Below are 16,928 nucleotides of genomic sequence, written 5' to 3' on the forward strand. Positions count from 1 at the left end.
GGGCTTATTTAAATCATCCACCCCTTGGCTCTGCATTGTCCAAGCCATAGGGTTGGACAATCTCTTTAGAGATTGTCTCTTTAGAACAGCCCAATTGTCAGTTCAAAGGGTTAATGGCCAGGGCTCCTGGGTGATCACCAGCCAACCTGCTCTGAGTTCAGCCCATAGACTTCTGCTGTTCTGTTTCTATCCAGATGGTGTCAGTGTTGGGCTTAAGAGCTACTGCAGACCCTGTGGACCAATGGCCTCCTTTAGATCCATTTGTATAGCAGGCATCTGGGGAAATCTTATTTTTTTCCCTTTCTACACGCTGCAGGGACCACCATAAGTATAGGGGCGGAGCATTTATAAGATGTTCTCTTCCAGCTCGGGGAAGGCAACTGGAGTATGCATTCCAAGGACAGGGGAGGAAGGGAGGAGCCTTCAACTGCCTGGGTCCAGCTCATGGGGCAACCACCAGTGGTCACGTCCTCTTTCTTTCTTTTTTTATTAAAATTTTTATTGGAGTATAGTTTCTTTACAATGTTGTGTTAGTTTCTGCTGTACAGCAAAGTGAGTCAGTCTTATGTATACATATATCCACTCTTTTTTGGATTTCCTTCCCATTTAGGTCACCACAGAGCACTGAGTAGAGTTCCCTGTGCTGTACAGTAGGTTCTCCTTAGTTATCTATTTCATACACAGTCGTGTATATATGTCAATCCCAATCTCCCAATTCGTCCCACACCCCTCTTCCCCCCTTGGTAACCGTAAGTTTGTTCTCTACATCTGTGACTCGATTTCAGCTTTGCCAATCAGTTCATCTGTACCATTTTTCTAGATTCCACATATAGGCGATATTATACGATATTTGTTTTTCTCTTTCTGACTTACTTCACTCTGTATGACAATCTCTAGGTCCATCCACATCTCTGCAAATGGCACTATTCCATTCCTTTTTATGGCTGAGTAATATTCCATTGTATGTATGTACCACAGCTTCTTTATCCATTCCTCTGTCAATGGGCATTTAGGTTGCTCCCACGTCCTGGCTATTGTAAATAGTGCTGCAATGAACACTGGGGTGCATGCATCCTTTCGAATTATGGTTTTCTCCAGATATATGCCTAGCAGTGGGATTGTTGCGTCATATGGTAGCTCTATGTTGTTTTTTAAGGAACCTCCATACTGTTCTCCATAGTGGCTGTATCAATTTACATCCCCCCCCCCCCGCCACACAGGTAGGAGGGCTCCCTTTTCTCCACACCCTCTCCAGCAGTAATTGTTTGTAGATTTTTTGATGATGGCCGTTCTGACTGGTGTGAGGCGATACCTCAAAGTAGTTTTGATTTGCATTTCTCTAATGATTAGTCATGTTGAGCATCTTTTCATGTTTGTTGGACATCTGTATGTCTTTTTGGAGAAATGTCTATTTAGATCTTCCCCCCATTTTTTGATTGGGTTGTTTGTTTTTTTGATATTGAGCTGCATGAGCTGTTTGTATATTTTGGAGATTAATCCCTTGTCAGTTGCTTCATTTGCAAATATTTTCTCCCATTCTGAGAGCTTTTTGTTTTCTTTATGGTTTCCTTTGCTGTGCGAAAGCTTTTAAGTTTAATGAGATCCCATTTGATTATTTTTCTTTTTATTTTCATTATTCTAGGAGGTGGATCAAAAAAGATCTTGCTGGGGCTTCCCTGGTGGCGCAGTAGTTGGGAGTCCTCCTGCCGATGCAGGGGACACGGCTTCGTGCCCCAGTCTGGGAAGATCCCACATGCTGCGGAGCGGCTGGACCCGTGAGCCATGGCCGCTGAGCCTGCGCGTCCGGAGCCTGTGCTCTGCAACAGGAGACGCCACAACAGTGAGAGGCCCGCGTAATGCAAAAAAAAAAATCTTGCTGTGATTTTTGTCAGAGTGTTCTATGTTTTCCTCTAAGAGTTTTATAGTGTCCAGCCTTACATTTAGGTCTCTAATCCATTTTGAGTTTATTTTTGTGTATGGTGTTAGGGAGTGTTCTAATTTCATCCTTCTACATGTAGCTGTCCAGTTTTCCCAGCACCACTTATTGAAGAGGCTGTCTTTTCTCCACTGTATATCCTTGCCTCCTTTGTCATGGATTAGGTGACCATGGGTGCCTGGGTTTATCTCTGGAATTTCTATCCTGTCCCATTGGTCTATATTTCTGTTTGTGTACCAGTACCATACTGTCTTGATGACTGTAGATCTCGTCTTCCAGCTCTTTACAAGATCTTTATAAGATCTCCTCTTCCAGCTCCGGGAAGGCAAGTGCAGTGTTCATTCCAAGGACAGGGGATGGAGGGAGGAGCCTTCTCATGCCTGGGTCCAGTTTGTGGGCCAATCAGTGGTCACATCCTCTTGATTACCTCCTCCAACAGTTTAGATTGTCTTGATATTGAGATCATGTTTCATTTCTTTATTTTAATGTTGGGAAAGGAAAGGGAAAGAAGGAATACAAAAATCAACTAAGACATTCTTACCACATGTATTTATCTTCTTGAAATAGCTTTAAAGCACAAACTAGACGATAAAATTATGCATCACTACTGGAATCAAGCAGGAGGTCTATGGGTTTCTAAGTTGCATGACTCACAGAACTTATCAGGCAAGACATTTTCATGAGTAGGCAGAAAAACACAACTTCATCTGATTTCAAAAACAGAACCCAGCCTACCTTCCTACAGCACTTTTGAAGAAATGTTTCTTCACTTTTCCTCGAAGGAGGAAGTACTTTAGAGTTGCAATATCTGAGATGAGTTTGATTAATAGGAAATAAAAAGGAGGTTGGAAGAAGGAATCTTTGTTTTCAAAAATGGAAAGTGAGAAAATGCCCAAGTTAAGAAGTACAACTCTGTGCTTCTCAACACAAAGGTTGAGATGACCCTGAGAGAAGGCTCGCAGGGTCCTGCACAGGAGGGTGTGTGCTGGGAATTTACGTTGTGTCCTAGAGGAGGATGAATGGAGGAAGGACTGGGAGTGCTCTGAGTTATGTACAAAAGCTTAGTTCCTTAACATGAACTTTACTGCCATCATTTGATAACAGACAGACCATAAGGAGTTCATGCAGTAAACTGTACAGGGACCTTTTCCCAGCATTTAGAATCCTTTAATCATGTTCCTGAGAGGAGTGATGAAGACACCACTGATTGCCTCCAGAGGAGATCTCCCTGCTCCCTCCCGGTACACTGCACCACAATACTTTCAGTAGCGGGGGACAGGGAAGGGAGCCCTTTTTCCGGCCACCGGATATAAACCATGGGGGTGTTAAGATGGGTGGAGGAGTCAACAAACAACCCTTTCTGGCCAACAAGGTGTAAAGATAGGTCTGCTGGAGGGCTTCCAGAAATGTTTTCTTTCCTGATAATGAGTGACTAAAGGGATACGGTTCTTTCTTCTTCCTCTCCACAAGGTTGGGTGAGGACCTGAAAACGGCAACAACAGCTGCCATTTTGGAGCCTTGAGAAGAGAGCCACGAGACTCACCGGGAAACCAGCCCAGAGTTCGGCCAGCTCTGGGCGCTCAAGAGAAACCTACCCTGGATCTCTTGTAACGTGACAGAAGAAATTTCTCATCTTATTCAAGACACCTGTATTGGTATCGTCACTTGAAAGCAGAAATCACTTGGTTAGAAACACACGGTGAGGCTAATTTAGATGTGATGTATCCCCACATCCCAGACATTGATCTGCCTGTAAGCCCTGCCTCTAAGGTCATAGCTCTCAGACCATAATCAGGACAGGAAATGAGGCAGGAGGTTTTGCCAACGTGTATGCAATGAGCCTGGCCACCAAGTCAGTTATTTTCTACCTACCTGTCTGTTGCTTTCTCCATAAAGCTGTGACTCTGCCTCACTTTCTTCTCTAGAACTGCAGCTTCCTTCTAGGGGTATGGCCCCAAAGTAAACTCCAGCCTTTTCATGTGCTCCCCCGACACCGGGAAGGATGAAGCCCACTCTCACCCTTCCTGGAAGTGGTCCTCTGAAGGACGGCATCAGGATAAATCAGGATGACCTGGAGGCTTGCTGAAAGTATGGACGCCTGGCCCTACCCACAGGTTGTCAGGAAGTGCTGTGTTAATAAGCTGCCCAGTCAACTTTGACGTAGGTGAAAGCTGAAAAGTCTGCCTTACCCTCTGACTGTCCTTCCACTGGGCTCAAGCGAGAATAAGCACAACACCAGGTTCACTGCCTCTATCTACCCGGATTTGGGTTACATCCACGGCCTGGACTTCCTCCCGCCTCTTTGTCCTTCACACCAGCTTGAACCTGCCAGAGTCCGTCACTTCCTCTGGATGGGTCATCGGACTGCCCAGTTGCCCTCAGGGGCAAGTCCCTTGGGTGGAGCCCATTTCCTCGGCCCCATCTTTTCTGGCTCCATCTTTGTCCCCAGGGCCCATCATTAAGCCCAAATTAATTAATCATGAAAACACTAAGTCCCCACTGAGCCAATGTCCACATGACTGAAATCCACGAGTTCATCATCAGAAACTCAGATTTGTAAAAATTCCTGAAAAGAAAAATCCCGGCCATAAACTTAGAGAATGGCTGCAGCATCAGCTAGGTCAGCACTGCAGAGCTGCCTTATGAAATCAAGATGCTTTTGATGTATCTGTCAGTTTTGCATTTTGTTCCTTTAAAAACAGCCGCTTAGGACCGGGAAAAAATTATATGCTGCCTGTTTTACTTATTGATTTTTTTAAAGAAAAGCCAAAAACTTTATTTATTTTTTGGCTGTGCCATGTGGCTTGTGGGATCTTCGTTCTCCGACCAGGGATCGAACCCGGGCCCTCAGCAATGCAAGCCCGGAGTCCTAATCACTGGACCGCCAGGGAAATCCCAAGAAAAACCAAAAACTTTAATTTTCAACATGAGCTACATGGTCATGAAGACAATGCAATGTGACCCGCTCCAACTCAGGGGCCCCAGAAACCCTCCCTCCCCCAAAGCCTGAGGGGTTCCCCCAAGGGAAGCGGGGAGAGGCAAGTGAGTGAAGAGTGGGCCTGAGGCCCTGGGATTCAATCTCCACTTTGCCCTCACAGAAGCTATGAGTCAAATGGGCACAGTCAATATGCTGCCTATTTTAAAAATAAAGGGATTCAAAGCTTCCGTCTTGCCCAAAATGACATGGTGCCCATTTGAGTCCAAACTCCAGTGTCCCACAGGTCCCAGGGGTCCAATTCAAGTACCGGGTCAGCCTTCCTGTGCCACCAGGTAACACAATGACACAACGGTCTGGTAGCAATTTGGAGCCAACGGGAAGGCAATGTTCTGAGTATCAGAGGCTCAACACTACTCCTGGAGAGTCAACCCTGCCCGTCTTCAAGTGTAATGCATGCCTTTCTCCCTGAAAGGGCTTTTCTGCTGTAGTAGCAGGAAAATGTAATCAGCTGCACCCACCACCAAGTTCTATCAGCTTTTGTATTCTTTTTTTTTTTAATTTATAATAATAATAAGGAAATGAATGTAATTTCTGAAGAGGAGGTTGGGCTGAGCGCCAAATTAAAATTGATCTTCACACTCTGAACAAGGGTCAGAATTTGATTGCTAACATCCCTTAGGGCTTGGCCTTTCCTTGAAAAGAGAGTTTATTTTTAAGGGTCTGGTGAGATTTTGAGTAAAAGATGATGGGTGAAATTGCTCTTCGTCTTTTTTGTTGTTGTTGTTTGTTTTTTGGGTTTTTTTTTGCAGTACGCAGGCCTCTCACTGTCATGGCCTCTCCCGTTGCGGAGCACAGGCTCCGGACGCGCAGGCTCAGTGGCCACGGCTCACGGGCCCAGCCGCTCCGCGGCACGTGGGATCCTCCCGGACCGGGGCACGAACCCGTGTCTCCTGCATCGGCAGGCGGACTCTCAACCACTGCGCCACCAGGGAAGCCCTGCTTTTCATTTTAACTGCAGCCCACAAAGAAAGCTAAGAGTTCAGTAATTACTGCTGTAATAAAGACAAAATTATTATTTTTTTCTGCTTAGCCAGAAGGAAATCTGAGGTTTCTTTGAAGGCTTGAGATCTGCTCCTCGGAACTGGAGACTCTGAAATCTCTGATGGCTAATGGTATTTATTTGAGTTCTCTGAATAGTCAGAGCATGAACTAGGTTACCGTAGGGCCCATTTTGACTTGCAAATTCAAAACCAGTATATCCCCATGGCCAGTCTCTCCTCTGCGGTCCAAGACCAGCATTTAAAAATTTTACCATGGAAATAAGCAAAAAGCTTCCATCGTTAACAACCCTAGTTTAATCCTATATTCCGTCAACTACTGCCCCTTCCCCTGCCCAAGCTGCCACAGTCAATGGGCACTTTTCAAACCTTAGCTTATTTGTCCTCTTGGCAAAATTTGACCCTGTTGACCTCACCTCCCTTGAAATACCTTTATTCTTTGGATTCCTCAACAACTCTTCTACCTGGTTCTCTTCTGCCCCATCTCCCCCAGCTTCAAACACACCTGCTTATCCAACCAATGCGTGTTATTCTCCCGATAAAAGCTGGCAGCCTACAGCTAGGAAAGAGAGGAGGCGAGATCATGGGGACTAGGAATTATTTAATACATTGTGCTTTCCTTAGTAAATCTGTTCAATGGAACTTTCCAGCTCTTGAAATGTGACTGAGGAAGTGAATTGTTTTAACTCAAGTCAATTGAAATGGCCACAATGTGGAGAATGGCTGCCATATTGGACAGTGTAAAGTCTTGCGACACCAAGGACGGTCCATGGTCCATGGGACCAGCAGCTTGTGAAACACCTAGGTACCAGTGAGAAAGTCAGACTCTCAGGTCCTACCCCAGACCTAATGAATCAGAATCTGCGTCTTAACAAGATCGCCAAGTGATTCATAAGCACGATAACACTTGAGAAACATTGCTTAGAATGTTTAATTTTAAAGCACTGTAGTGATAGACACCTGTTTATATCCTAGTACAGCTTGTGGATACTATTATACCCTGAAGAAGGTTCCTTTGGTGAATTTTTGCCAAGTCCTTCTTGATACATCAATCAGATACTTTGTTAATCATATCTTGATTGAATTCCCTCTGGATATCGAAATACTAAGATAATTCTTTTAGTTCAGAAAGCAGTTGAGTTTAATCTATTGATCTGAACTACAGCTCATTCCTCCGTCTAGCGTGTAGCACGTGTTAGTAAAACCACTACTCCCTTTCCTTTGTTCTGAGGAAGTATTATCTTCCTTTCATAAAGGAGTAGAATACAGAAGAGAAAAAATAATTAAACCACATTGTACGGTAACCTCCAAAGAGGTAAACAGCTTGACCAGGAAATCAGATCACTCCCTGAGGTACGTGAGAAGATTCACACAAAGCATGTAAAGACGTGAAGCTAAAAAGAAGATTAGAGGAAAAGTTTATGTTGAACAAAATGTTTCCTCATTCTTGACTGAATGTCTCCACGCTCTGGGATGCTTCCAAGTGTCATGAGACTCAATCACCTAGAAAAGAGACAAGACTTTTTGGAATATGGTAAAGCTTCCAGATGTTGTGGCCTGGGAAATGGTCACTTCGGGCAACAGGGCAGGTCAAGAAAGGAGGGTGGGCTGGGAGTGGCCCCTACTCAGGCTGCCTCTTTGGCCTCAGTCCCTTCTGTAAAATTTAGCACTTGGGTTTGTTAGACCCTCTTTTAGGTCAATTCCAGCTCTTACATTCAACCCTAGTCCCTGAAAACTTATAAGAATGAAGTTAAAACGATTAAGTTGTTATCTCCAAAAGAAGGATTATTCCACAGCCACTTTTAGAAAATCATGTACATTTATACATTCATTCAACAAACACTGAATTCATTCAACAAGTATGGGCTGCACACTGACCTGGATGTGGCAATGACAGTGCAGTTAGGGTCCGTGAAATCCATCTTAGGAAAGTGGTAAATAAATCAGTAACTGCTAATTCTCAAACCTTGTTTACATGCCCAAGCCACTGACTGAGACTTTGAAATGCCAGGCAGTGTTCTCTGTTTGATCTAAGGTCCAAAAGCTAAGTACACAGCATATCCTTATATACGTTAGAGGGCGTATATACCTCAGCGGAACAGAAGGCAGGCGATAGACCCATAATGAACAATTAAGAAATTAAAACACCTCATGGAAAATCACATGCAAAGACTTCAACCAGGGCAACGCGGTGGTCCCTGCGCAGTTGCCTAACCCTGTGGCAGTCAGAGAGGGCTTCTCAGAGGTGGTAACACCAACGCTGAGAACAGAATGACAGGAGGCAGCCTGACATGTGGAAGTGAGAAAAGCACTCCGGGCAGAGAGACCCACTGATGCAAAATACACAATGTACAAGGACCTGGGTGGGCTCGAGGAGCAAAAAGAAACCACAGAGATGGAGCGCAGCATAGTGTGAACTGAGGTTAAGGGTATTAACAGAGGGCTTCATAGACCAGCATTAATCCCTCTCTGCCTTCATTAGAGTTTTTTCCTTAATGTCTAATCTGAATCTCTCTTGGTTTACTTAAAATCAGTTATCCTTTTATCAGATGTAGAGAACACTGTGTCAGGACAACATACACATTTATGCATGTTTAAAGACCAATATCCAGGGCTCTCAACCATCCAAGGCTTTTGGGTGCCAACTCTGGTTTCATTATTTGAGACCATATCTATACTAGAAAATAAATGCCAGAAAATATTTAATTTAGAAAAAACAGGTTGCTTACAACATGCTTGTTTGATATGCTTCACTTTGTGTGGCATCTAAAGATGCTCAGAGATGCTGCCCTGGGTCACCTTCCTCAAGGGGAGGGGTGGGAGGGATAGAATGGCCTCCTGGGCCTCCATCTCCCATCTAGGAAATAAGGGGAGGGCTGGAAGGGGCTGTCTGGACTCCCCTCATTTCAAATCTCACTGTCTCCATGAAAGAAAGTAACATTGTATCTGAGAGAGACCAAGGGAGCTAGACATCATCACAAAGGGAGAGAACTGAAGAGAGGAACTAGAATGCAGGTCCTAGAGTGAGGAGAGGTCCAAGGCCCAGGTGCTGCCTTGAATATCTAGGTCAGCTGAGCCTCTGTGTGTTTTGGATCAGACAGGGCACCAAGCCTGGCATTTCAGTGTCTCGGCTAATGACTTAGGAGTGTAAACAAGTTTGAGAATTAGCAGTTGCAGATTCTATTACCACTTTCCTAAGGACATTTCACAGTAGCAATTTAACAACTCTAAAAAAGACAAGCGACCCCCACCCCATTCTTTCAGGAGCAGAGACTGCCCACCAAATGGCCATCTCAAATGGCAACTCCCGTGAAGGGGGAAGATGGAGCAAGATGGTGACATCTCCAGCAGCAGGTGCTTTGGACCTTCTCCTGCACAGGACAGATGAACTTTTCCTTCTGAAAACCCACTTAGGCTTATCACCAATGCTAATGTCTTACTTTAATGGTTTGTCTGTGGGGCAAACTATATTTAAAGAAGAATTTTAATTCTCTAGGATTTTAAAATATACTTCTATTTAAAGATTAAGGTCCATTCCAAAAATAAGATTCCAGGGGCTTCCCTGGTGGCGCAGTGGTTGAGAGTCCGCCTGCCGATGCAGGGGACGCGGGTTCGTGCCCCGGTCCGGGAGGATCCCACGTGCCGCGGAGCAGCTGGGTCCGTGAGCCATGGCCGCTGAGCCTGTGCGTCCGGCGCCTGTGCTCTGCAACGGGAGAGGCCGCAGTGGTGAGAGGACCCGCGCATACCGCAAAAACAAAACAAAACAAAGATTGCAGATATCACAGAGAAATAGGTGGAAGATTAAGCTGTTGATTGTTAATGTGTCTGCAAGAGACAATCTCCAGTTTAGCACGTGTGCATCATGCAGTGGACATGAAGGCTTGTTATGGGGTATGTATTTTTCATCCTATCTGCTTTCTAAATAGGTCTGTAGCCTTGTGGTAATTTTCTAAACCTCTGAATTGTGGTGGCTTCCTCTGTTAAATTAGAGGGTCATAAAGAAGACATACAGATGGCCAAGTGGCACATGAAAAGTTGCTCAACATCACTAATTATTAGAGAAATGCAAATCAAAACTACAATGATGTATCACCTCACAGTGGTCAGAATGGCCATCATCAAAAAGTCTACAAACAATAAATGCTGGAGAGGGTGTGGAGAAAAGGAACCCTCCTACACTGTTGGTGGGAATGTAAATTGATACAGCCACTATGGAGAACGGTATGGAGGTTCCTCAAAACACTAAAAATAGAGCTACCATATGATTCAGCAATCCCACTCCTGGGCATATATCCAAAGAAAACCATAATTTGAAAAAATACATGCACCCCAATGTTCACTGCAGCACTATTCACAATAGCCAAGACATGGAAGCAACCTAAATGTCCATCAACAGATGAATGGATAAAGCAGATGTGGTACACATAGCAATGGACTATTACTCAGCCATCAAAAAGAATGAAATAATACCGTTGGCAGCAACACGGAAGGAACTACTGATTATCATACTAAGTGAAGTAAGCCGTACAGAGAAAGACAAATATCATATGATATCACTTACATGTGGAATCTAAAAAAAGATACAAATGAATTTATTTACAAAACAGAAACAGACTCACAGACTTAGAAAACTAACTTATGGTTACCAAAGGGGAAATATGGAGGGGAGGGATAAATTCGGAGTTTAGGATTAACATATAGACACTATTATATATAAAATAGATAATCAACAATGACCAGGGAACTCTATAGCACAGGGAACTCTACTCAGTATTCTGTATTAACCTATTTGGGAAAAGAATCTGAAAAAGAATAGTTATATGCATATGTATAGCTGACTCACTGTGCTGTATACCTGAAACTAACACAACACTGTAAATCAACTATACTGAAATAAATCATATTTCTCTAAAAAAAAAAAAAAAAAAGGTTGTACTGTACTGAACTGGGTAATGTCTAAGCTCTCAAACTAAGGTTTTGTTATTTTCTTAAAAATCTTGGTACTCCTGAATGAAAAGAGCTGAATTCTGAGCATAGTGAGAAAAAAATATTAAATACAAGTATTCTTCTAGATGTGTTTTAAATATAATATACACACATTTTAGTACTTTGAATTCCTTGTCAGTGTGAATGCTATCAATTTGTGTGCTGGCTTTAGTTCTGAATTCTAGTCGACTTTTATGTTTAGGCTCCACTGTTCGTCACATCTATCTTGTTTCCCAGTTAGTCCTTCGTCAGAGAAGCAACCTCTAAATATAGCATGGTTTCTATGGGAACATACTTTATCCCAAAGATTCCACGAAACACATTTTATCTGAAAAATGAGACCTGCCAGATAATATGTCAAAATCCAGGCCTACAACCCAGATTTCATATTTTTGAAATACTTTGATTTAAGGAGAGATGTTTAAAATGGGTTGAAAAATTTGGTTCCATGAGAAATTTTCCAGCTGAGTTGAATTGGTACAAATTTGCTTTTGACAGTTAAGACTTGGAAATCCCATCTTCTATTGAGCGTTTTTCTTGAAATAATTAAGCATATGGCCCTATTATGTTTAGATTCTGTTGTTTCATATCTCTGTGGCTACAAGCACTTTGGGGTGATCATCTAGCAGATGGCGTAGGTGAAGATGATAGTCATTCTTTCCAAAGCAAATGAAAATTTTATCAAGTTGTTACCTATATGTAGTCCATAATGAGTTTGCTTTACAGCTGACAGAGTTTTGGTCCTTTTGAATTCCTGTAGCTGAACCGTCATATGATTTGGGGCTGAATTTGCCCGCAACTCTTGAAGGCATGTTGGTCTCTTTCATCTTTAGGTGTACTAAACCCAACTTCCTTAAAAGTATGCTTTGAGGTCTTAGCACAGCGAAAGGTGACTATGAAGTTAGAACAGGAAGTGAGAAGACTGATGTAAGAAAATTTACTTTTGAGAAAAAATGTGCCCTTTTGTGGAAGTTACATCACCAGACGGTCGAGCTTCAGGAGGAACCATATCTCCAAATGGCAGTTATTCAGGGAAGGGAGTCTTGGAAAGTGAAAGCCAGAGATATAAATATGCTGAGTTTACTGTTGAGAATATAAAAGTCTCCCAGAAAGTACTTCTCTCAGTCGTTCTTACACTGAATATGAAACATTTGGGATACAAGCGTGATAAGAAAGAGCATTGGGAAAAATATTCTACGTTTTTCATGGTACTAAGATAAGTTACTGCAAATAAGTCATGGATAGTGAAAATGAAAGTCTTAACTTACAAGAATACTTTGAAATCTGTCTCACCACTAGCTGTAGAGCGACACATCCGTTTGTGGCCCAGACGGTTTATCGGGGTCCTCCATCTTGACTGTTTTTACTTTGGAAGACCTCAGTCTAAAGCTTGAGCTCTTTGCAAGTTCATTATTCAACCCATGACCTCTCTTGACTGGAGGCTTGATTCTAGCAAACCGTTCTTATTACCTGTTCTGACGCAGATCACCAGCAAATGATCACAGTGCCTTGAGTCTACCACCAGAAGCACATCATAAGAGGAAAACAACAAGTAAGTAGTTTGGGTGTTCATTTAAATGTTTCTGCATAGGAAACAGATCTAGAAATTTCTGTACTTGCTTTTTTTTTAAAATTTATTTTTATTGGAGTATAGTTGCTTTACAATGCTGTGTTAGTCTCTACTGTACAGCAAAGTGAATCAGCTATACGTATACATATATCCCCTCTTTTTTGGATTTCCTTCCCATTTAGGTCCCCACAGAGCACTGAGTAGAGTTCCCTGTGCTATACAGTAGGTTCTCATTAGTTATCTATTTTATACGTAGTATCAATAGTGTACATATGGCAATCCCAATCGCCCAATTCATTCCACCACCCCGCTTCCCCCCTTGGTATCCATACGTTTGATCTCTACGTCTCTGTCTCTTTTTCTGCTTTGCAAATAGGATCATCTATACCATGTTTCTAGATTCCGTATATATGTGTTAATATATGGTATTTGTTTTTCTCTTTCTGACTTATTTCACCCTGTATGACAGTTTCCAGGTCCATCCACGTCTCTACAAATGACCCAATTTCATTCCTTTTTATGGCTGAGTAATAGTCTCAGTACTTGGTTTTCATGAGCAAAAATTTCCAGGGGATGGTGGTCGTAATGTAAGGTCCTGAGAGCAAGGAAAAGTGATGATCCAACTCCTCCCTTCCCTATGAATTTATCTCAGTGCATTTAAATACTTATAGCATGATTCTGAGAGGTAACTAAAAAGGGATGAAACTGTATGTTTATGATATATCTTTGTATTCATTACAGAGGTAGAAGTGGCATTGACGCTTTGATGACCTAGTTCATGTCAGGGAATTTGCTGGGTCTTTAGACATGCAATTTAACTTACTTCTCATAATATTCTTACAAAATAGATCTCATTTCCATATTTGCGACTGAAGAGGCAACTTCAGTGTTAATTATTTGTCCCATTATTAGCCAGCTAATAACCTATTTCCAAACGTACACTGCCTTGGCAGTTGTGTCCATTTAAACCGATGGGACCTAATAAATTATTTAAGTTTTCCTTTCTTTAAGGTCATATCAAACTTAAATCTTGTCTGCTTAGACTTGAGGACTACCAAAATTTTAAAACTAAGTCAGTAGTATCGTATTTGTTGTTCATAAGTCACAGAGAACTATTTTGTTTCATACAAAAAGTGTACAGGCATTATGCATTATATATATATATGTGTGTGTGTGTATATATATATGTATACATATATAGTTTGCTAAAATGCATATTTCAGCACATAAAGTTTAGATTGTTATGCAAATTATAATTATATTTCTAAGTTACAATAAAATCTTATTTGAGGGTAGTCTATGTGACAGGTCCAATATAATTTTTCATAAATGAAAATTTAGTTATTCTAAGAAGATTCCATAGTAGCAGAAGAAAAATTCTAAGATATTTAGACGTTCACTGTGGAATAATTTCTCCCTCAGATACAAACGCTCAGACTCTGCTTCCTGGCCAGGTGGGCAGCAGATACGTGAGGAAAATGGACACAGATCCTTCCAGAGAGAAAAGTCTGACCTGTTGATGCCTGGGTCTCATACCATCTGATCAAAGGTCTGAAAAAGTTCGCTTTTAACTGTAGGATATTTATTAAATGCTTAACGATACAACAACAATTTTATGTAACATAACTGTGTATCTGCCCTATGTAGACTAAGGAGAAAGAGGTAAATAATGTCTTTTTGCTTTTGTTGGTTCGCCTTAAGAATCATAACTTTGGGCTTCCCTGGTGGCGCAGTGGTTGAGAATCCGCCTGCCGATGCAAGGGACACGGGTTCGTGCCCCGGTCCGGGAAGATCCCACATGCCGCGGAGCGGCTGGGCCCGTGAGCCATGGCCGCTGGGCCTGCGCGTCCGGAGCCTGTGCTCTGCAACGGGAGAGGCCACAACAGTGAGAAGCCCGCCTAGCACAAAAAAAAAAAAAAAAAAAAAGAATCATAACTTTATGTGGCTTTTTTTTTTTTTTTCCAGTTATAAAGCAATCTCAAATGCACTGACTCATTTCATTTTCCAGTGACAAAGGCAGTGTGACCTTTTGCATTTCGTAGCCAGAGCTCCGTGAGGCCAGGAGACTTACACACACCCTAAGAGCAACCAAATGGCCAAGTGACATTAGATGCAGGAAAGCACGTTGCCAAGCAGTCTGTCTCCCTGCTATATGATCACTATCCCTTATGCATCCATACCGGAAAAACTTAAGTGAAAACTAAACAGAACCCACCCCCGAACCAGCGGCCATGGCTCACGGGCCCAGCCGCTCCGCGGCATGTGGGATCTTCCCGGACCGGGGCACGAACCCGTGTCCCCTGCATCGGCAGGCGGATTCTCAACCACTGCGCCACCAGGGAAGCCCCGAACCCCAACTTTTCACCAAAATGTAACATACCAGTCCAGAAAAAGTTTCAGAGTTTGGAAGAAGAGTGCAGGTAAATGTATATTATATGCTGCTCCTTCCCCCAAAGCTGTTCACAGAAAATATTTTAAAGTGTCTGATACACCTTCTTCCAATAATTACATGTGAGTTACATGGTCTTCTCTGGAAGAAGAAGCATCTCAAACTGGATTTTCTGACAATAGGATGGACAGCCTTTACAGATCTGATATGAACAAGCGTTGGGTGTATATGGACCCTGCCTTTGTTTAAAAATTATTTTGTTCATCATCAATTCTTTGCATTAATTTTGATTTTTAAAAAATATTGCATTAGACTATTATTTAGTTTGATGACTGAGTCTCTAGCCGTTCCTTAAACTTTATGCCAGAGGCTAATTAATATGTCTTATTCTCATCCCCGCCCTGGTATGGGAGTTTAGACGGACCTGTGAATAGAACGCCTGAGTGCACAGTTACAAGTTTTATATTCAGACAGTCTTATTTTTGTCATTTTGGTCCACTCCTCTCTGTCTCTTCAATATCTGGGGGTAATTAAGACGAGTCTCTGACAATACGTATCGGGTACCCAGTTTTAGGCTTGTGAACAGTGGGCTGTGAAGGCAAAACAAGGCTATTCATCATGTGCAGTTGCTGTGCAGTTTCAATATATCCATTCTAATCTTGTAAAACGTTTGATTTAGGGGTTAATGGTCTTCTAAGCATTTTGCGGTGAAATATGGAGCCGATCAATACAACCACCCTGTCCAACGCTTCCAACGTAGACCCGGGCCGCTGCGACAGGCACTGCAGGATGATCCTCGTCACGCTCTACGGCGCGGTGTTGCTGGGAGGCGCTGCAGGAGCTGTTGCGATGTCTTGTATGATCCTCAGAAGGAACAGCCAATCAGTGATTGCCACCATCGTTCTCAACATCATAGTGCTCCACTCCATCCTCCCGGTCAGCCTTCCCTTCCGCCTCAGCTATTACATATCAGTCGTCTGGGAGTTTGGATTCTTCACCTGCCGATTGGTCAGCAGCATAATATATGGTCATATGTACTTCACCTTTGCTTTCTATGTGGCCATCATCATACTCCGATTGCTCGTGTATTTTAAGAAACTCCAAATGCAGCAGTGCCAAAAGTACCATGCGGTGGTTTTAAGCATTATTGTTTGGATGGTGGGTGGCGTCATTTTTTGGCCAGTATTCTTTTTACAATATGGCACCCATCCAAGTTACTCAGAACAGCGATGCTTTGAGTTCTACAGAGACCTCAACCACAGGGAATGCATTATCTTGAACTACTCTATGATCATCATGATGATGACAACGGTTGCGACCCTCTTTCTGATACAGATGGGGGTTATCGTTCAACTGGCAAAGACTCTTTGGCCCGACATGTGGGCCCATCAAGAATGCAGAGCTCAAATCAAGAGCTTCTTCTTCCTCCTCGTAATAGTGGTCTGTTTTGTACCCCACCATGCCTTCCGGGTACATTTCATTCAACATTATTCAGAGATAGAAAATTCTGAGTTAGTTCTTTATAATGAAATTTTTGTTGCTTTAACTACTGCTTGTTGCCTGGATATGCTGTGTTTCGTAGGGGGTGTTATCCATTAAATACTCCTGTGTCACTTGCTTTGTAATCAGTTTTTCGCTATTGTGATAAAATAGTTTTGATTCAGTGGGTGCTTCCATGACTTCGAAACTTTTCAAATTCTTGCTCTTAATCATCATCAAAATTATTTTTCCATGAAAAGGTAATGAAGAGTGATTGTTTCCCTCTTCTCGGAGAACTGTTATCAGTTCTTCGTTAACAAAGAATATGTTTGATCACCTTAACTCTACACAAGTTGACCCCGACCATTCAGACTCAACCCCTACCTCTTTTTTCTTGCGATGTTTACTTCCGCTAAGCACAGCTATTGCCTTTCCCCATGCACTCTCCAGGCTGTTCTCCGCTTTGCATTTACTCACTGAGCTTTGATCGCAGAATGTTCTCTCCCTCTATTTCTAAATTATTCTTCAAGGTCCAGAGAACCTGAAGATAAAGACTCTACAGAAGCCTTAAC

General features: G+C 42.6%; 2 protein-coding genes across 2 annotated transcripts in view; one reads left to right on the plus strand and one right to left on the minus strand.

The window, feature by feature from the left end:
* Positions 1-16,928, minus strand: part of PNPLA8 (patatin like phospholipase domain containing 8) — a 139,239-nt gene that overhangs the window by 71,886 nt on the left and 50,425 nt on the right. The window lies entirely within an intron of this gene.
* On the plus strand, positions 15,592-16,476 carry LOC136794772 (probable G-protein coupled receptor 141). The gene has a single exon (XM_067041642.1). The coding sequence runs from the start codon at positions 15,592-15,594 to the stop codon at positions 16,474-16,476; it is 885 nt and encodes a 294-aa protein (XP_066897743.1).

The sequence above is a fragment of the Kogia breviceps genome, chromosome 9, assembly GCF_026419965.1.
Source record: "Kogia breviceps isolate mKogBre1 chromosome 9, mKogBre1 haplotype 1, whole genome shotgun sequence".
In the NCBI taxonomy this organism is placed as follows: domain Eukaryota; kingdom Metazoa; phylum Chordata; class Mammalia; order Artiodactyla; family Physeteridae; genus Kogia; species Kogia breviceps.

What these genes read in the sequence shown, in the direction of transcription:
- LOC136794772 (XM_067041642.1), top strand. Translation starts at nt 15,592, where the DNA reads ATGGAGCCGATCAATACAACCACCCTGTCCAACGCTTCCAACGTAGAC.